Genomic DNA, 21,754 nt, shown 5'->3' with positions numbered 1-21,754 from the left:
GGAGCACAGCCCAGCGGAGCGCGAGTTCGCCATTCCCGCCGCGCTGCGCCGCACCCTCCCTCCAGCTCCCCGGCGCGCCCTCAGGCAAGGCCAAGCACGGCAGGAAACCAGGGAGCGCGGCGCAGTGGGCGGGAACGCCGAACTCGCGCTCCGCTGGGCTGGGCTCCGCCTCCGCCCACCAGCCCTGCTTCTAGGGAGGGGCACAGCCCGGCGGAGCGCGAGTTCGCCGTTCCCGCCCGCCGCGCTGCGCCCTCCCTCCAGCTCCCCGTCGCGCCCTCTGGCAAGGCCAAGCGTGGCGGGGAACCAGAGAGCGCTGCGCGGCGGGCGGGAACGCCGAACTCGCGCTCCGCCGGGCTGGGCTCCGCCTCCGCCCACCAGCCCTGCTTCTAGGGAGGGGCACAGCCCGGCGGAGCGCGAGTTCGCTGTTCCCGCCCACTTTGTGGCCCCTCCCCTTCCGTGCCTTGGCCCCTCCCCTTGCCCCCCCAAGTTTTGATCCTGGGTACGCCCATGCCTTCAGCCAGCCTGCCCAAAGATGGATCCCAGTCACCCCCCCCCACCGCTTCTTATTCCCAGGAACCCTTTTCCAAACCTCTCTTTTCCTGTCGCCTCAGATCCACTTACCCTTTCAACCTTCAATTCCCCCATCTCTGTTCACACCTCAGGGCAAGGGGGGGGGGACACACAGTTCTCTTGCAATTCCAATAGCCCTCAATGACTACTGTTTCTCAATGGCCCTAGCTTTCTCAGGTCGTTTGGCATTGGCTAGCCCAGGAATTCCTCTGCAGTTTGCACCCGCTCCACTCATATCCCAAATAATCAAAATTCTATCATTCATTAATTTCTAGGGTTTGGGGGTCTCCCCCCCCTCTCAATCTATAACACCATTAAGGGAGGAAAAATAAAATTCTAAGGTGGGTGGGGGAGTGAGACCAGAGCAAGTGGGCGGGCATGCGAGGCCAGAATCCTGAACACAGAGCATTCTACAGTGAAACATTTTGTTTCGAGTCCCAGGGGTATTTATTCCGAGAGTTGGCATGGTGGGGGCACTGCGATCTGTAACAGCAGTGGAGTGGAGTGATCAGAGTGTTTGAGTAGAAGAGTGGAGAGCCAGTTTTATCAGATCCCACTCAGCCATGAAGATTGCAGAGTGTTCTTGGGCTGGCCACCCTCCCACAACCTAGCCTACCTCACCGGGCTGTGAGAATAAAATGGGCAGCTACATACTGTGCTCTCAACCCCTTAGAGAAGAGGCAATCCCTAAATGTAATTAAGAACAGCAACGCACACTGATCCACTCCATGATAATCTCTCGCCCAATGCCAAGTGAAGAATCACATCAGTAAATGTTCCTACCTGCGCTAAATCCCCTACATCTCAAAATGTCAAGGACAGTCCCAGTTCCTTCTGTGCAGAGATTTTCTGTCTCTGTGTGTGGTTGTGGCGGGGGAGCTGTGAGCTACAACCTGGTCTGCAGTCTGAAGAGGTACCGCTCTCTCTCCCCCCCTTATTTGCATGCTCGTTTGTTGACAGAATTTATACCCCACCCTTTCAGAGTGGCTTATGCACAATTCCGCTTCCCTCAGACAGGGGCGGATTTTGATGAAGAGAGGTCCTAGGTTACTCCACTTGTGATGGCTTCCCCCCCCCCAACCCCCCACGTTCACGACTAAAAGAAAATGGAAGGGCGTTCTAAACAAAATTGAGTGAAGCCAAGGATGATGACGACAGGTACAGTATTTAAAATTTTGGAATTTACTATTTTCTCCTCTAAAGGACATAATATGTTATTGTTAAATGCCATGGTGGTTTTAAAAAAATGCATAAATGTTTAACCCTGGAAAAACTTATGCAGTAACTGAACTTTGTAAACCTTTTGTGGAATCGGCATTACTTTTTAGGAAAATGAAGTTGTAATGTTATTCTTTTTTTAAAAAAAACACCATTGAGTTTACAAATTATATTGCCTGGGAAGTGTAAATAATATGATCATGATTACTTGACAGTGTGGCACTTTTAGATTCTACTTTATGTTCTCATTAAACAGTCAGTTTTAAAATACATATTAAGAAGTAAACTACAACCATCAAATACAGTAAGACTATAAATATTTTTTTCTTGCCTTCTTCATAGCAAAATCATCCAAAACTTCGTCAAAAGTTGTTTGTCTAAGTTTGTCACTTTCAATGTACAGAATGCTCAGTGCGGACCTCTCTTGAGACATCGTGGCCCTTAATTCATTTTTAATTCTTTTGAGTCTTGAAAAACTCCTCTCTCCCAAGCAGTTAGTGACCAGACCATAAAGCTAAGAAATACCCACAAGATTGCTTCTACATTGGGAAAGGCAATCTGAATTTTTTTATTGTATATAATTCAATAAAGGTCTATATGAGACAGAGAGTGTTCTGCTGTAAGCCTATAGGTGAAAGTGCAAAAGTCCATCCAGGGTCTTGAGAGTGGTTTTTGCCTTTTGCCCCGCCGCTTTCCCCAGGACAAATCCACTGTTTGTTTATTTTATATATTTACTAGCTGGCCCTGCCACACGTTGCTGTGATTGCCCCCACCCTGTCCCGATCCATGATCTATTCTGTTTGCCCCCCCCCCCCCTGGTCAGCTTATCCTGTGAATCCCCCAACTCCCTCTTTCCAGTAATCCCCTCCCAGGGGAGGTGTGGTTCCCTGGGTGATCCTGGTATTTTGGGGGTGGGAGGGAAGGGTTGAGGAGAGGTGAGGGTCCTTGGGGGGGGTCTTGGTATTGTTGGGGAGGGTATTGTGGGCGGAGGGTCTTGGGGGTAGAGGGTTTGTGGTGGGGCGGGATTCCGAGGAGGTTAGTGTCCATGAGGGTCATGGGTCTTTGATTGTGGAGAGGCGTGTGGAGGGTGTAAGTCCGTGGGGTGTGGGGGTGTGGAGTGGGTTTGATCTGGGAGGAGGGGTCATGGGAGTTAGTTTGGAGAGGGCTAGGGCTGTTGTGGAGGCGGGCTGGTCCGTGGGGGTGGTGTTATGGGTGGCAGCAGGATCTGTGGGGTGGGGGTGGATCGGTGTGATCTCCGGGGCAAGGGTGAGTCCCAGGAGGTGGCGGGATCGGCGTGGGGTGGGAGGGTTGTGGAGGCAGCCTGGTCTGTGGGGGTGGCATTATCAGCGGTGGTGGGATCCATGGGGTGGATCGGTGTGATCTCCGGGGCGGGGGTGGGTCCCAGGAGGTGTGATCCGTGGGGTGTGTGTGTGTGGAGTGGGCTTGCTCGGAGAGAGGGGGTTGCGGGAGGTGGCAGGATGGGGGGGATCCATGGGGGGGGGATGTGTGTGGAGTGGGCTTGGTCGGGGGGAGGGGGCCACTGGTATGTGATCTCCTGGGTGGGCGGGGGTCCCTGGGGGGCAGCCTGGTCTTGGATGTGTGATCTCCGAGGTGGGCTTGGTTCCCTGCATGGGCGTAGGCAGGGGGCAGGAGGGGGCAATTGCCCCCCCTAGAAGCAGGGCCACTGGCCAGCCTGCCCCACTGCCCGCCCGGTGCCATCTCCCTTCTCCCTGGCTGGCTGTGGGGCGGGCAGCGGGAAAGCACCAGAGCCGCGCAAAGCGTTTGGCTGGCTTTCCCTCCCTCCGCCCCACAGCCAGCAAGGGAGAAGGGAGACGTCCCTTCTAGCCGGCTGGCTGTGGGGCGGGCGGAGGGAAAGCCAGGCAACCGCTTTGCGTGGCTCTGGGGCTTTCCCTCCACCTGCCCCAGCGATTGCAGAGGGGGAGGAGGGGATCGGAGCAGCCCGATTTCGGGCTGATCCTGGCTCCCCCTCGTCCGTTCCTATCGCGGAGGGGGAGGAGGGAGTCGGAGCAGCCCGATTTCGGGCTGATCCTGGCTCCCCCTCGTCCCTTCCGATCGCGGAGGGGGAGGAGGGAGTCGGAGCAGCCCGATTTCGGGCTGATCCTGGCTCCCCCTCGTCCCTTCCGATCGCGGAGGGGGAGGAGGGAGTCGGAGCAGCCCGATTTCGGGCTGATCCTGGCTCCCCCTCGTCCCTTCCTATCGCGGAGGGGGAGGAGGGAGTCGGAGCAGCCCGATTTCGGGCTGCTCCGATGTGGCCCCGCCCCCACCCCTTGGCCCCGCCCCTTGCCCCCGCCCCTTGCCCCCCCTGATTTTCATCCTGGCTACGCCCCTGGTTCCCTGAGGATCGGCTTGGTCTCGGGGCAGTTAGCTCTCTGTTGGAGGCATGGTCTCCGGGGCGGGAGGGATTGTGGGAGTATGTTTTCCATTGTTCGTTGAATGTCCACTGTAGGGCGCAATTTTTTTACCACAAATCCAGGTTTTTACCTGTCTTAGGTGTGTCAGCAGGTCAGTGTAAGTGCATGATTACCTGCTCTCATGTGACTCTGTAGTTCCTGGATTGGATGTGATGGTCCAGATCAGGGGTCAGCAACGTGGGCTGGATGTGGCCCACGAAAACTGTTTTACTGGCCCACGAGCTGCCCCTGAAATCAGCCGCCCGCTTAGCAAGTTCCCTGTGTGCTGCGCTAAACTGGTGCAGCGCGGTGCGGGGACTAGCCGAGCGACGCCAGAAATCGCAGATACCAGAAATCACACCTGTGCATGTCCAGACGCTGAAAACCGCTTCTGCGCAGGCGTGATTTTCGGCGTCTGGGCATACGCAGAAGCAATTTCTGGCGCTGTGGACATACGCAGACGCTATTTTCGGCATCGCACTGCACCAGTCCGGCCCACGGACAATCTCCGTGGGAGTGATCCGGCCCATGGCCAGTGAATCTTGCTGCCCCCTGGTCCAGATGGTTCGTCCCAATAAGTAACCAGTAGTCACCACTTCCTCATATGCTGGTGCCTGATAGGCCTCATTGTCTATGCTGGCAAAAGAGAGGGAAAGTAGTTAAAAACACAAATCATCATAATAGCTCCATACTTCCATAAAGGAGAATTATCTGTGCTATCAACAAACAAGGCATAATATCTACCATATTCAAGCAATGGGATCAATGAAGCTAGGAAGAGGTATGATTATGATTATGATTATGATTTTAATAATACCCCATCCTTTTCCCTGATGGGAATCAAGGCAATTTACAAGAATTCTGGGAGCCACTTCAGATTGGTGAAGTTAGAACAGAATGACAGCATGAAAAGAGAAATAACTATTGAACAAGAAAAGATTTGGAAGCCACTAGGATCAAGAATTCGTTCTGGGGGAAGCAAGAAAAAAAGGAGGAAATAACGGAGAAAGCCACAAGGAGCAGCAGCAAAAAGCAACCAGCCAAAGGTGAGAGTATCACCAAAATTTTGTTGAGTTTTTGTTCCTTCAGATGTGTATAAATCCAGAAGGTTCCAAACATGGTTTGGATCCTCGCCAATACTTCTGTTCCTAAGGTAATACCGTTAGAATACCCATTAAAAAACCTGATGCATCAAACTGCTTCCTTTATCTGTAAGAGTTGCCTTGCTGAATTCAGAGTGAAAAAACAAATAAGGCATTTTGAGGATGAACCTACAGATGGTAATTGGTAGAGGCATTGGAGTGAGTATCTAGATTATAGAGGTTTTCACCATTTTGTCAGACATTTCAAAACAAAACTTCAAATATGCTAAAGTCCAGCAAACGTTTAAGCACTTACAAATTCATAATGAGCCTTGACCATTTTTTCCTGTACATAAAGGGCAGAAAATTTTGTCTGCTAATGGAAAGGCTGAAATGATTGAGAAAATATTTGAAACTGTCTGGCCATTTTCACTCATACATAAGAGGGTGGCTGATCGTTCCACTAATGACCAGAGGGGGGTGGCCCACACAAAAAAGGCTGAAGTGCATAGCTGCCAAGTCCCCCGTTTCCCCCGGGAAACCCCCGTTTTTAAAGCCGTTTCCCACTGTTATCCCGAATGGCGAAATATCCCGTAATTCCCCCAGATTTCTTCCGGTGCTGCTCTGACCATGTCTGGGCACCGGAAATCTGGCAGCGCCGCCACCGGAAGTCTGGACATGTGTAGAAGCGACTTCCGGGGCCGCTCAGCCCCTGTCCGGGCACGGAAATCGGGCAGCAGCGCCACCGGAAGTTGCTTGCGACTTCTGGTGCCGCTCTGCTGATCCCGTATTTTTCCAACTGGGACTTGGCAGCTATGGAAATGACTGAGAAGGAATTGAAAGCTTATGAATCCTGACTGGTCATTTTCACTCATATATAAGAGGGTGGCTGATTGTTCCACTAGTGACCAGATAGGGCACGCAAAATAATAACAACCCACATTTGTGAAGTGTTTTGGAATAGATATCTGTACCCATAATTCCTGTAGATAAAGGAGGCATGTAGCTCCCAATTTTCTTTGCCTGGGGTGCAGATAGGTCTGTTTAATGCAGGAAACATGATCCATTAACGCTGAGACTTTATTAGAAATTTAATTTGACCAACATTGTATTAATGGCTTTTTGGTGAAAACTTGCATGATAGGGTTGATAGCTGCTGGGTTTCCTGTATTTCAGAGGGTTGGACTACGTGACCCCAGGATCTCTTCCAACCCTGCAAATTATGGTTGTATGGAAGGAAATGTGTCTGCAAGGATTGGAGTGAGTATCTGGGGGTTTTCACCATTTTGTCGGCCATTTTAAAGCAAAACCTCAAATATGCTAAAGTCCAGCAAACATTTAAGCACATACAAATTCATAATTAGTAGGAATGAGCCTTGACCATTTTTTCCTGTACATAAAGGGCAGAAAAAAATGTCTGCTAATGGAAAGGCTTAAATGATTGAGAAAATATTTGAAACTTTCTGGCCATTTTCACTCATACATAAGAGGGTGGCTGATTGTTCCACTAATGACCAGTTGGGGCACGCAAAATAATAAGAACCCACATTTGTGAAGCGTTTTGGAATAGATATCTGTACCCCTAATTCCTGTAGATAAAGGAGGCATGTAGCTCCCAATTTTCTTTGCCTGGGGTACAGATAGGTCTTTTTAATGCAGGAAACATGAATAATAAATGCTGAGACTTTATTAGAAATATAATCTGACTAAAATTGTATTACTGGCTTTTTGGTGAAAACTTGCATGATAGGGTTGATAGCTGCTGGGTTTCCTGTATTTCAAAGGGCTGGACTACGTGACCCCAGGGTCTCTTCCAACCCTGCACATTATGGTTGTATGGAAGGAAATGTGTCTGCAAGGATTGGAGTGAGTATCTAGGGGTTTTCACCATTTTGTCGGCCATTTTAAAGCAAAACTTCAAATATGCTAAAGTCCAGCAAACATTTAAGCACATACAAATTCATAATTAGTAGGAATGAGCCTTGACCATTTTTTCCTGTACATAAAGGGCAGAAAAATTTGTCTGCTGATGGAAAGGCTGAAATGATTGAGAAAATATTTGAAACTGTCTGGCCATTTTCACTCATACATAAGAGGGTGGCTGATTGTTCCACTAATGACCAGATAGGGCACGCAAAATAATAACAACCCACATTTGTGAAGCATTTTGGAATAGAGATCTGTACCCCTAATTCCTGTAGATAAAGGAGGCATGTAGCTCCCAATTTTCTTTGCCTGGGGTGCAGATAGGTCTGTTTAATGCAGGAAACAGGATCCATTAACGCTGAGACTTTATTAGAAATTTAATCTGTCCAAAATTGTATTACTGGCTTTTTGGTGAAAACTTGCATGATAGGGTTTATAGCTGATGGGTTTCCTGTATTTCAAAGGGCTGGACTACGTGACCCTAGGGTCTCTTCCAACCCTGCACATTATGGTTGTATGGAAGGAAATGTGTCTGCAAGGATTGGAGTGAGTATCTGGGGTTTTTCACCATTTTGTCGGCCATTTTAAAGCAAAACTTCAAATACGTATGCTAAAGTCCAGCAAACATTTAAGCACATACAAATTCATAATTATTAGGAATGAGTCTTGACCATTTTTCCCTGTACATAAAGGGCAGAAAATTTTGTCTGCTAATGGAAAGGCTTAAATGATTGAGAAAATATTTGAAACTGTCTGGCCATTTTCACTCATACATAAGAGGGTGGCTGATTGTTCCACTAATGACCAGAGGGGGGTGGCCCACACAAAATAAGACTGAAATAACTGAGAAAAAAATTGAAAGCTTATGAATCCTACTGGACATTTTCACTCATACATAAGAGGGTGGCTGATTGTTCCACTAATGACCAGTTGGGGCACGCAAAATATTAACAACCCACATTTGTGAAACTTTTTGGAAGAGATCTGTACCCCTATCTCCTGTAGATAAAGGAGGCATGTAGCTCCCAATTTTCTTTGCCTGGGGTGCATATAGGTCTGTTTAATGCAGGAAACATGAATAATAAATGCTGAGACTTTATTAGAAATATAATCTGACTAAAATTGTATTAATGGCTTTTTGGTGAAAACTTGCATGATAGGGTTGATAGCTGCTGGGTTTCCTGTATTTCAAAGGGCTGGACTACACGACCCTAGGGTCTCTTCCAACCCTGCACATTATGGTTGTATGGAAGGAAATGTGTCTGCAAGGATTGGAGTGAGTATCTAGGGGTTTTCACCATTTTGTCGGCCATTTTAAAGCAAAACTTCAAATATGCTAAAGTCCAGCAAACATTTAAGCACATACAAATTCATAATTAGTAGGAATGAGCCTTGACCATTTTCCCCTGTACATATAGGGCAGAAAAAAATGTCTGCTAATGGAAAGGCTTAAATGTTTGAGAAAATATTTGAAACTGTCTGGCCATTTTCACTCATACATAAGAGGGTGGCTGATCGTTCCACTAATGACCAGAGGGGGGTGGCCCACACAAAATAAGACTGAAATAACTGAGAAAAAAATTGAAAGCTTGTGAATCCTGACTGGCCATTTTCACTCATATGAGGGTGGCTGATTGTTCCACTAATGACCAGATAGGGCACACAAAATAATAACAACCCACATTTGTGAAGCATTTTGGAATAGAGATCTGTACCCCTAATTCCTGTAGATAAAGGAGGCATGTAGCTCCCAATTTTCTTTGCCTGGGGTGCAGATAGGTCCGTTTAATGCACGAAACATGAATAATAAATGCTGAGACTTTATTAGAAATTGAATTTGACCCAAATTGTATTACTGGCTATTTGGTGAAAACTTGCATGATAGGGTTGATAGCTGCTGGGTTTCCAACAAATACTAACATTCTGATCCTTGCCGGTACTTCTGTTCCTAAGGTAATATATTTAAAAACCTGGTGTAGCAAAGTGCTTCCTTTGCCTGTAACCTCTCACTTGGTTACCTTCAACTGCAATCGTAGCTTCTATTAAAAAATACCTTTTGAATTATCAGAGGTGGTGATAGGCACTAATAATTAACAAGTAATCTCTAAATGCGCTATTGTAATTATAGCAGCGATACAGTTGTGTGTCTTCTGGCTGAAGGTCAACTAGGTGAGTATCTTGTGCTTGGCTGAGGAGAAAACCTCTGTTGTGTTCTACCTGCAACTCTTTGTACAAATATTCTTTCAGGTCGCAGGGAGTTGGACCATTCAAGCACCCCGGTCACCCTGAGCCCGTTGGAGAAAAGGTAAGTTCTAAATGGAATCATACATCAAATATGCAAAGTAAATATTCCAAAGAGCTTGTATTGAGCAATGTTGGTTATCACTTTTTCAGAAGAGCTGCGAATTCGAAAGCCTAATGCAGACGCTCTCCGTGCTTCTACCTGGAGGGATTTCTCTTCTTGGGACACCGCTGCAGAGGAGGCCCTTTCCTGTGCCATCACCACACAATAAGGTACATCTTTTGGTGGGACAGGCATCCTTGTTTTGTTCCAGCTCTTTTGTTTACAGACCTCACAGACCTCACCTGTGCCGGAGGCAAATCTGCTCCATTGACAAAATGCAATGTCAGAGCTCTTGATATATCAAGTGAACATCTTCAGTGTAGGATTGAGGGACACCTGCGTCTTGACTGCACTGCTTTAGGTAACCTGCTGGGCTGCTGAAGATCCTAGTCTCTTCCAGGTGCATCTCAGTGACGCAAGAAATAGAATTTTGCAAGCCTTCAGGAAACTTAACGGCAAGTGAACTTCACACTCCACAATTCAGTGATCTTTTTCAGTACAATCCTTTCGTGCTGGCCTCTCCATTTCCCCCCGCTTGATCTCTTCACAGTTCTGTCCAAGAGCCCACCACACTCAGGTGAAGCCAGCTCCTCCTGCAGAAGTCAGGTTGGGAAGAACAGCTGTGATCCATTTCTCTGGAATTGGCGGGAGTGGGCTGGGGGACAAGCTAATGAGTCCAGATTGCTTTTCGCAGACCAGCAGAAGGAACTTCCAGGCCCATAAATTCACACTTCAGAGGGACAAATGAAAAGGTGAGAATAAAGGCAGAGTTTTAAGACTGGAACCTAAATATACAAACAAATGGATCCTATTTGGATTATGCAGAATGTGGAAAAGGCTGGGATGAAAGAGGAAATGGCGGCGTCATGTTGACTCATTAGCAGAAGAACAGCAAATATAAGATGCTCAGGTGTCCTATTTTACAGAAGACAGTTGTCAATTTTCAGGGCTATCAGAGGCTTAGGATGTGGGCAGGGGGACAGTTCTCTGTCTGAAGGTGTCCCCTGTTTGAATGGCTGTGCATTCCAGGCCTGGTTGAAAGATACAGAAGGAAGAGCAGGGGCATCAATAGAGATCACCTTGGCAGCAGACTAACCACAAACACACAGGCCACAGTCTTCCCCACTACAGTGAGATGTATAATATTCCTGTTGTGTCGTGGCTTAAGAAGTCCAGATACACATCTTCAATAGAACAGTTCTTTATTCAGGGCAAAACAGGACTGACTCTGAGGGCAGGAAGGCTACATTTATAGGGACAGGGGACTAGCTAGAAGGGGATACATTTTGGAGGGAACAATATCAGGCAATCACAGTGCTGCCTTTTGGAGGGAACCAATAAGAGAGAGGATCCAAATACAGCAGCTTAAATGAACCAATAGTAGCTGTACCCTCTGGAACCAAAAGGCAGTTACTTAACCCTAAAGCAAATACAGACAATAGTAATGCAGATATAAAATCCTTTGACTCAATACACAACAATTCCCTTGTAGAATTATGGGGTGACCTAACACTTCAGTCATACTCAAGGGAATATAATATATCCAGCTAAGTCAGGGGTCAGCAAACTTTCCCAGCAGGCGGCCGGTCCACTGTCCCTCAGACCTTGGGGGGGGGGGGCTGGACTATATTTTGAAAAAACAACAAAAAACATATTCCTATGCTCCACAAATAACCCAGAGATGTATTTTAAATAAAAGGACACATTCTACTCATGTAAAAGCATGCTGATTCCTGGACCGTCTGCGGGCCATATTTAGAAGGCGATTAGGCCGGCCCCGACCCCTGGGCCTTGGTTTGCCTACCCATGAGCTAAGTCATACACAGGGATATTACTCAAGGTAATATCATATATCCAGCTAAGTATTTCAAGGAGGTTTTTGTCTGGTTGCTTGCTAGTACTTGGCTCAGGCTCGATAGCTTCACTGCTGGCTCTTGTTGCATCAATGAGTGGTTGTTGCACGAATAATAATATTATATATAATTAATAATAATAATAATAATAATTTATTATTTATACCCCACCCATCTGGCTGGATTCCCCCAGCCACTTTGGGTGGCTTCCAACAAAATATTAAAATGAAATATTCTATTAAACATTAAAAGCTTCCCTAAACAGGGCTGTCTTCAGATGTCTCTTTGACACCTTGTGGAAGGCTTGGTTCCCTGTAACCTCACTTCTCACAGCGAGGGAACCGCCAGAAGGCCCTCAGTACTGGACCTCAGTGTCCAGGCAGAATGGTGGAGGTGGAGACGCTCCTTCAGGTAGTTGTTTATTTCCTTGACATCTGATGGGAGGGCTGTTCTACAGGGCGGGTGCCACTACCGAGAAGGCCCTCTGTCTGGTTCCCTGTAACCTCACTTCTCGCAACGAGGGACCCGCCAGAAGGCCCTCGTGCTGAATCTCAGTGTCCGGGCTGAGCAACGCGGGTGGAGACGCTCCTTCAGGTATACAGGACAGAGGCCGTTTAGAGCTTTAAAGGTCAGCACCAACACTTTGAATTGTGCTCCGAAACGTACTGGGAGCCAGTGTAGATCTCTCAGGACCGGTGTTATGTGGTCTTGGCGGCCGCTCCCAGTCACTAGTCTAGCTGCCGCATTCTGGATTAATTGCAGTTTCCGGGTCACCTTCCAAGGTAGCCCCACGTAGAGCGAAAGCAGTTATTGGTCTGAACTTCATGACCATAGCATTTTCAAGTCTCTGTCTCCTGCGCTTGCTAGCACCACTTTCAAATCCTTTACTCATGCTCAGATTAGAAGCTAAAAATTAAAAATAAATAAATCTTCAACTGGATAAACTTGGTGGGCTTCTGTCACTCTTCAGTAGCTGCCACCATTCACTGACTTCCCTATGCCTTTCTTGAGGGGCAGAGTGAGACCCCTCTGGGTTTCTCCTGCAGGTTTGGCGGCACCTGCACATTTTTGGGCTTTCCCCCTCCCAGGACCCTTCTTACAGCTCTGGTAGTGGGCAGAGCGGGGGAGACTCCATGGTCAGAGCCCCAGACGGGACTTTTAAACGAAAAACAAAGATTGTATTGACTATTTACAAGTAACAGGGTTTTAAACACAAGAAGGCACTTTAAATCAAACACAGAAAGGAAAACGCCACCGGACACGAATACAGTGGTACCTCTGGTTGTGGACACGATCCATTCTGGGGTGCCGTTCACACCCCAAAAAGTTCGCAACCAGAGTGGCGCTTCTGCGCATGGGCGAGCCGCACAGAACACTTCTGCGCGTGCGCGCATGGCGAAACCCAGAAGTAAACACTTCTGGGGTTGCCGCGTTCTTAACCTGAAAAGACGCAACCTGAAGCGGACGCAACATGAGATATGACTGTAAAATAAGACAAATCGCAGTTCCTCTGTCCCTGAACTGATCCCTATACTTATTTTCCCCCTCAGGCAGGATGAGGTCCAATTACCACCTGCAGCCTGGCCTCCTGCCTTCTACAGGATCCCTTCCCACTGTTGCCTTCCCTGATCCCTAAGGCCTCTCTCTGCCTGTGGGCAATCTGCGGTGCATGCTGCAGGAACAGACAGGGCTGTGTGCAGCGTGAAAGATAGACTCCCTGCCTGGGAGGGGCAGGGCCAGTGCCAGCCCACATGTGCTTGCCTTGCGAGGAGGAGCCTGGGAGGAATGGAAGGCACTGGGGGGAGAGCTTGCTTGCCTGGTCTATCTGCCCCAGCCAGCCCCCCACTCCCACTCTCCCACTGACCACTACAGACCTGACCCTTGAGCTGGGGAAGGCTGGGCAGCTGCTTGTTGACTCTGGCCCTGCTGGCCCTGGAGTCTGTACTCTGAATAGTGGCACCAGGGGACCTCGAAGGGGGGGCAGGGATTGTCAGTCCAACCCCTGCATAGTCCCATCGGGGCTGGCCTTAAGGAAATTGGAGCAATTTGGCCGCTCGTAAGCCCCCCCCCCGGCACCAGGGCAATCTAGATGGATTTGATTTATATCTCTAAGATTCTGCAGACTTTGGCTGTGAACTGGGGGCCCACAAAAAAAATTCAAGTTGGGCCCCAGAGCTTCAAATTGGGCACCACTGGCTGGCCCTGAGTCTCATAGTTGCTGGGCCCGAGTTGCCCTGCCCTCACATGAAGTCTTGGGTTTGCAATTTTGGGAGAGGGAAGACTGTGGCACTGGGGTAGCGGGCTGGCTGGCGAGGCCCCCTAGATCTAGAGGCCTTTGGCTTTAGCCTACTTAGCCTATACATAAATCTGGCACTGCTTACAGCCCTTAAAGTTGCAACCCGTGCCAGTGGCTCTGGCTGCCTTGTTCCTGAGCAGCATCCTCTCTGCCCCCACCCATTCACCCTCCACAGCTGATCAGATCCAGGAGCACCCAGTCCAGGAAGAGACCAGCTCCTGCCATGATGGAACCTGAGTTTTGACAGCAGTTAGAATTCCCATAGGAGAGGACTTGATGGAGTTGCCCTCTTGCCTCCTCAAATCCTTCTGGCTGGTTTTCCCACAGGCAACTGTTCAGCCACTGCGAGAACAGGATGCTGGACCACTGGCCTGATCCAACAGGCGCTTCTGATGTTATTATGAAACCTTTGAGAGCTGCTGCCAGTCAGAGTGGACAGTACTTTATAACTCCTGCCACGCAGTTGTCCTCTCAAGACAGCTGAGTTGATGACAGTTGGAATCATCCAAAAGATAAATCCTATAATCCTGTAATGTTGGAATTCCACCCCCTGTTTGGGTCTAGTTCCTTTTACATCTACCAGCCCTGAGGGAAAGAAGCAGAAAGGCTGTCGCATGGAGGATGGAGGAAGCTAGCTAAACATACCCAGCTCCCTAAGCCGTTCCTCATAAGGCATCGTTTCCAGGCCTTTGACCATTTTCGTTGCCCTCTTCTGGACACGTTCCAGCTTGTCAGTATCCTTCTTGAACTGTGGTGCCCAGAACTGGACACAGTACTCCAGGCGAGGTCTGACCAGAGCAGAATACAGTGGTACTATTACTTCCCTAGATCTAGATGCTATACTCCTATTGATGCAGCCCAGAATTGAATTGGCTTTTTGAGCTGCTGCATCACACTGCTGACTCATGTCAAGTTGGTGGTCTACCAAGACTCCTAGATAATTTTCACTCACAAGCCAGGTGTCTCCCATCCTGTATTTGTGCCTTTCATTTTTTTTGCCCAAGTGTAGTACTTTACATTTGGGCTCTTCATTTTAGGTTTTCAATCAAAGGTTGGACGGCCATCTGTCAGGGATTTGCTAGCTGTTATTCCTACATTGTAGGGGGATGGACTAGATGACCCTTTGGATCTCTTCTTCCAACTCTTTAATGTTGATTCTAAGTTCTCCGGCCTGGACCTTCTGTACACTGACTGGCAGCAGCTATACAGGATATCAGGCAGGGTCTTTGCAACCCTGCCTGGAGATGCTGAGGATTGAGTCTGAGACCTTTGCATGTAAAACAAATGCTTTTGAAAGTCACAAGTGCAGGGTTTTGTTCCGTGCAGCTGAAAAAAAAGGAGGTGAGGAAAAGATGCTGAATAGGCCCCTCTGTGTGTGTGTTTCTGTGTGTCTGTGTAGGCGGGTGTTGTGCAATGACAGAGGAAATGTGAGCAAAATAGAAAGCAAGTGAAGTAGGGGAGGGTGTGGGAAAGGAAGGGAGGCTCAGTGCGGAAGGGAAAGCTTGATGAACGCTTACAACTTTTTGCATACTTCTCCTTCTGCCGGCGCCCTGCCAGAGGAAGAACCTGAAAGATGGCTGAAAGCCAGAAGAAAGGAGGAGGCTTTAAAAGTAAGTAGCCGGCAGAGCAGCGCAGATTTGGACTGTGAGGCTAGCTTAAATCTGGGTGCCTTGGAGGCTGAGCCTGCAAAAGACACCAGGAAAGAGGGGTTGTGCAGGACGTTTGCAGGGGCCACTACTCCCCAAACCGGTGTGGTGGCTAAGTTGCCAACTTTCCCCCACCCACCAAAAGGCTCCTGTGCTTTTGAAAACCAGTGCATGGCATATGGAAATCAACAAGAGAAGTTTTCACTCATCCTGGAAGCTCTTGCTGCACCTGTGGTATTTTCACCTGTTTAAAGGCACAGGACTCCTGAGAAGCAGCTCTGAAACAAGAAAAGGCTGCATGAACATAGGAATCTGCTTTATATGAAGCCAGGCCACTGGCCCATCTAGTTCAACCTTGCCTTCACCATGAGTGTCCCGTGCGGCTGCACCCTCTAAATTCTGCTGCTTATGGCTCCCACCATCCCTTTCCTACTGGGGGTGATGAGGTCTGGAGTCCAGAAACATCTGGGCAGCACCTGGTCTACACTGACTAGCGGAGGCTCTCCAGGTTTTCAGATGAGGCTCAGGGATTGAACCATGGAATCTCTGCTGGCAACACAGGTGCTCTGTCACTGAGTTGCACTCCTTAAGGTTCCAGTCCTCATCAGGGCTGATGTAATTATGAACATAGGAAGACTGCTTTAGACCAAATCAAAACAGAGCCAACCTGGTAGACTACTGTTATCTTCCCTGGCGGGCAGTGGCTGCCCAGGGTTTTAGACAGAGAAGGAGATTTATCAGTTCCACCTGAAGATGCTGGAGATTGAACCGGGGACCTTTCACATGCAACACTTGTGCTCTACCGCTGAGCTATAATCCTCCTGTGAGAGGCGAGCCCATGCTATTTTGTGGTGATTCAAATGTAACTCGAGCGAACACATTGTATTTGACATGAGCAGGTGTCAGCTGCTAGCTCAAGAGACGATGCCTTCATCTAGGAAGCGGGTAGATAATATATGTGCTGTCGCTTGTTTTCTTACAGTGGTCTAGAAGATGCACCGCCACACACAGATGACAGTCTCCACATAACGTCCGGTGGGGCGGGGCGGACAATGCACCCATGTCACTGTTAGAAAGCAGCACATGCTACAGCTAAGATATTATCTTCCCATGCCCTGGAAGAAGGCATCTCAGTCCACTGGACCACATTGAGACAAAACTCAACAGCAGGTTCCCCTCTCTCCCTTTGGATGATGTGTGGCTTACGCTGCTTTCAGCGCCTTTCATTTTTTTAGGCGGGGGGGGGGGACATTTCCTGCTTCCTGCTTTAATGTGTGATCTACTCTATCAGAACAAACAGCAGATATAGTGCTGTGCAGATTTTGCAATAAACAAACAACAAACCCCTCAAGCTTCTGTGCCCAGGCAACCCACATTCTGCAACTAATAAAAGCAGACCTCCCTTTACAAGATGTCTGATGGCAGCCCTGTATAGGGATTTGTTTTTAATGTTTAATGGGTGTCATATAAATGATACAATTCTTATAATTATAATGGAATAGGACGTTGCTATTTTCATTGGAGAAATGTTGGAGGGCATTTAAAAGTTGGGGTGTACTGTGACGGCAAGTGCAGAATTATGTGCATTTGTACAAGGGGTAGGGGCAATGAAGCATGTTGCAGCCCAGCCTCAGCCTTCAAAAATCGATCCACCTCCCCTCCCTTTCAGTTTTTACCAGGTTTTATTGCAATGCTGTTTCAAGGCTATCTTGAGGACTAGACACTAAATAATGGGGCTAAGGAGAGCGGAAGCTTTAAAGACACTGAATTGTGGTCCCTAGGGCACCAGTTTCTGCAGAAATGTTGATCACCTTAGCACAGATTGCACTCAGCAGCTGGTAGAGGTGGAAGACGCTAACATGCAATTACCGGTATAGCTAGCATGGAAAGAGACAGGGGTGCAGTTAATGGTTTATGGGGAAGGACGGGAGTCCCTGTTTAGAAGAGAGGAGGCATCACTTAATGGCCTGCTCCACCTGGGGGGCTCCTCCTGCTCCTCCTGCTGACCTCTCCGCCCAAAGACCTGTCCTGAGGCACAGCAGTTGCACACTTGATAATGCCTCTGAATATCACTGCAGAGACTGAAGGAGTGAGTCACTCCTTGCGACTATGCCGGCATGTAATCAGTTGTTCTCTGCAGCTGGACCAAGAACCACACTTTCCCTTCGCAGCTGTTTGTGTTTTGCTGAGAGAGGAGGGAGACAGCCAGCAACAGCAGGTGTCCCTTTGCATAGATTTCTGTGGCTGGTTGGCCTGGAAATTTCTTCCCAGCCTTCCCTGGGGGATTGTTTATGCCTTTGTCTCCACCTGACACAGACCAGTTTAACAGACCCCCCCCCCCGCCCCCGTGTCTCTCATCTCTTGCCAGTTTGGTCTTCCTTCTTAGGCTTCTTGACTCTGGTAGCTCTCTTGCCAGTGTGGCAGGCCCAGCTGAGTTCAAAAGTAGCAGAGTGGAATGAAGCACTTCATGCCAGCAAGATAATCACATTTATTTTACTGTTTCTGTACAAACAACCCCCAAATCCACGTCCCCATAAGTAGAAAACTAGCACAGGAATGAACAGTGTACAGTCATACCTCGGTTTAAGTACGCCTCGGTTTGAGTATTTTCAGTTTAAGTACTCTGCGGACCTGTCTGGAACGGATTAATCCACTTTCTATTACTTTCAATGGGAAAGTTTGCTTCAGGTTAAGTACGCTTCAGGTTAAGTACAGACTTCTGGAACCAATTGTGTTTGTAAACTGAGGTACCACTGCATTTAATTATTTACTTGCAGGGAGGTTTTTTGTTTTAGAAATGTAGGGGATCAGTGGGAGAGGGACCCTCCTGTGGTGCAATTGTTCAGTGTTCCTGGCTGTGTCTGGCTGCTGGTTCAAGCCCACCCAGGGATGGCATTGGCAGGATTCCTGCATTGAAAAAGATGACCTTCGGGGTCCCTTCCAACTCTATGATTCTGTGATTCCCTTCCTGCAGTCAGAAACAACACAAGTCATTCTACCACTTTAGGATTCTAATTCACCAGGAGAAATAGGGAGAGATAGTATATGAAATTGTGTTGTGGTCTTGTATATTCCCAAACAATTGTTTATTGCATTTCACATCCTACCTTTCTTCCCAAGAGCTCAAAGTGGCATATAAACTTCTTCTGCCTTTCCCCTTTCCCATGTTTCATCTTCACAACAACCCTGTGATGTAAGTTAGGCTGAACGATAAGAACTGGTCCGAGTTCACCCAATATTCCATGCTGCGTTAAAACGATACAAGTGTTAGTATTTTTTTTTTATTAAAATGTTAACAAATGTTATGAGGGAGGATCCTATTGCTCTCAAGAACAGATGTGCTGAAATCAATGGCCATGGCTAACTTAATTGATTTCGGTAGGCCTACTCGTGAGTGGGGCTTAGTTGGATACAACTCAGAGCGGTGGGGCCCCTATCACTGCTTGAGGCGAAACAGGAAGTGTTGTCTTGCCCAGCCACTGCCACTACTCTGCGCCCTGCTGGGCGGCACCACATTCAGGCAAGACCGCACCCCAAATCTCACCCAAAATAGGAGTGGTGCTCCTATTTAAATCTTAATTAACTGACCAATTGCATTACAAATAATTCGGTTCTGGCCCCCTAACATAAAGCCTGCTCCCCTGACACGACACCCCCCTAATCCTGGCTATGCCCATGTCTGGGGGGCTGCCTCACCCTGCCAAATGGCTGGGCCAGCTCTGCCCCTTCCTGAATCCCTGGGGAGCTGCTGACAGTCAGTGTAGACAATACTGACCCAGACAAACCCCCAATGGTCTGACTCAGTATAAGGCAGTTTCCTATGTCATTTGCTTCCTACGTTGCTATGACATGGACTTGGGTCTCCCAGGTCCTAATCTGGTCCAAGGTGACCTAGGGAACTTTGAACGTGGATCTTCCAAACCTCAATCCTAGTTTGATATTCTCACTGGCACTAACTACTGTAATACAGAATCTTCTGGAATGTGTCCTCTCAAAACCACCAACCATCACCTTGTTTTGCTTTCTCCCAGAATTATTTAGGTTTAAAGGATTTGGGAGCCTGAGTAACATTCCACGGACGTTCACCTTGCGGCGTGTCTCTGTTGCTCCCAGCGCTCCACAGGCCCCCGGAGGGGGGCTCCTGTCCTCAAATGGCTTCTTGGCAACCACCATTGAAAGCACGCAGGACGACTTGAACACTGTTCCCAAAAGTCCGTCCCCTTACGCTCGGTCATGCGACATGTACAGCCACATGGGGACCATGCCAAGGGGCAGCTCCAGGAAGTCGAAGGCTAAGGCCAAAGACAAAGGCACACCAAAGGAGAAGGATCAAGATGCAGGGTCACAAACCGGCCTGCCATCTTTTCCCCACAAAAACTCTCCTATCGTGGCTAAGGAAGCAAAGCAGAAGCAAAAATTGCCTCCATCCAAAGCCGACCAGAGTCAGGTCCACATCCAATATGTGAGGCCCATCACCTTGCTCAACTCCTCAAACTCTTTTCCAGAGCACAGGCAGGTTTCTGCTGCAGGACCCCCAAAGAAAACAGTGAGGAGAAAGGAGGACTCTATTCATGTGCCTGGGAAGTCCTCCTTCAAGAGAGCGCAGGACGACTTGAATCCTGCACCCAAAAGCCCATCGCCACATGCCCGCTCATGCGATATGTCCAGCCATGTGGGGACCCTTCCACGAAGCAGTTCTGGAAAGTTGAAGGAAAAGGCCAAAGGCAAAGGGGCCCCTCAGGAGGCTGAGCCACCCACCGCCCCAGAGCCCAGCTTGATAGCTGTGGCACCTTCCCCCGGAAAAGATGCTCCCATGATAGCTGAGGACGCAGAGCAGAAAGCAAAAATGCCCCCATCTGAACCCAAACACAGCTCCCAAACCATGAGGCAGGCTGTCTCAATCAACACCTCAGACTCCTTTCTTGAGCCCAGGCAGACTCCTGAGGGACCCAAAGAGAAGACAAAGAGGAACAAGCAGGACTCTCCCCACGTGCCCAGGAAGCTCACCTCTGAAACTGTGCAGGACGACTTGAATATTGTGCCAAAAAGCCCGTCCCCGTATGCCTGCTCATGCGATATGTACAGCCACATGGGGACCTTGCCGAGAGCCAACTCTGGGTGCTCAAGGAGGCAGCCCAAAGAGGAATCAGTGAGGTGTGAGCAGGATTCTGTTCAGGTCCCTCGAAAAGCTGCCAAGGGCCATGCCATTATGGAAGCTCCCAAAGAACCTATCCTGTCTGGAGGGCGAGCGCCTGGAGAGGAAACCCTTCAAGAATACTTAGACGAGAGGTAAGGCAAAAGAAATAATCTGTGGCTGAAGAACTGCATTCAAGGAACAGTGTTGGTGTGAACAGCTTGTATTTCTCTTGGATAGGTAAAGGTAAAGGGACCCCTGACCAATCGTGACTGACACTGGGGTTGTGCGCTCATCTCGCATTATTGGCCGAGGGAGCCGGTGTATAGCTTCCAGGTCATGTGGCCAGCATGACAAAGCCGCTTCTGGCAAACCAGAGCAGCACACGGAAATGCCATTTACCTTCCTGCTGTAGCGGTTCCTATTTATCTACTTGCACTTGGATGTGCTTTCGAACTGCTAGGTTGGCAGGAGCTGGGACCAAGCAACGGGAGCTCACCCCGTCACAGGGATTCGAACCGCCAACCTTCTGATCAGCAAGCCCTAGGCTCAGTGGTTTAACCACAGCGCCACCTGGGTCCCCTATTTCTCTTGGATAGGAGCTGCCAAAGTGGCTCCTTCCAGATGTGACTGGCTTCTGTCTCTCATCAGCCTCAGCCAGCATGGCCAATAACAGGATTATGGGAGTCGTAGCCCAAAAACGCCTAGGGGGCACTACCTTGGCTAGCCCTGTTGTGGGGCAAAATAGAGGCAGGTAACCTCCAAAGGCAGAAAGTGCTGTTTGAAAGCTCATCATACACTCAGATAATAGGGAAGGGGCCTAGTTTTTGCATATCTTTTTTCTGGCTTTAGAAGTGGGCACTGTTGCAATATGAGGATGCAGTAGATTAGATCTTAGCATGTGTGTCCACATTAGCACACCTTCATTGCATGCTCTCGGGGACAGAACATTACTTAAGATGGGAGCTGCCATGTTTGTTGTTACAATTTTTGCCCTGTACATGTTTAAAGCATGGGGTGGCAGTAATTTTTTCTTCTCAAAAGTGGGCACAGGTGAGGAAAGCTGAACCTCTTCCCCACCTTCCTTCCCTTCCCATCCATCACCTCAGACGTTTTCCTTTCAGGCCAGCTCTGATATTGGAAAACTGCCTCAGGGGGGTTGGAAGGTGATTGGGAAGGAGGCACCCAAACCTCTTTTGTTATAAAAAAAAACCCCAGGGAATGGGTCCCCTGCCCGTACATGCACGTCTGTCACTAGTGGAGAAGCGGCACAG

General features: G+C 48.7%; 1 protein-coding gene across 1 annotated transcript in view; it reads left to right on the top strand.

The window, feature by feature from the left end:
* The first annotated feature begins 15,162 nt into the window (after positions 1-15,162).
* Positions 15,163-21,754, top strand: part of SH2D3C (SH2 domain containing 3C) — a 72,014-nt gene continuing 65,422 nt past the window's right edge. Inside the window, exons 1-2 of the mRNA XM_060270587.1 lie at positions 15,163-15,310; positions 19,378-20,635. Coding sequence (XP_060126570.1) covers positions 15,274-15,310; positions 19,378-20,635 — 1,295 coding nt within the window. The 5' untranslated portion in view covers positions 15,163-15,273. The remainder of the gene's footprint in view (positions 15,311-19,377; positions 20,636-21,754) is intronic.

Source organism: Zootoca vivipara, chromosome Z (assembly GCF_963506605.1).
Source record: "Zootoca vivipara chromosome Z, rZooViv1.1, whole genome shotgun sequence".
Lineage (NCBI taxonomy): Eukaryota > Metazoa > Chordata > Lepidosauria > Squamata > Lacertidae > Zootoca > Zootoca vivipara.
This window is presented reverse-complemented; position numbering and strand designations above follow the sequence as displayed.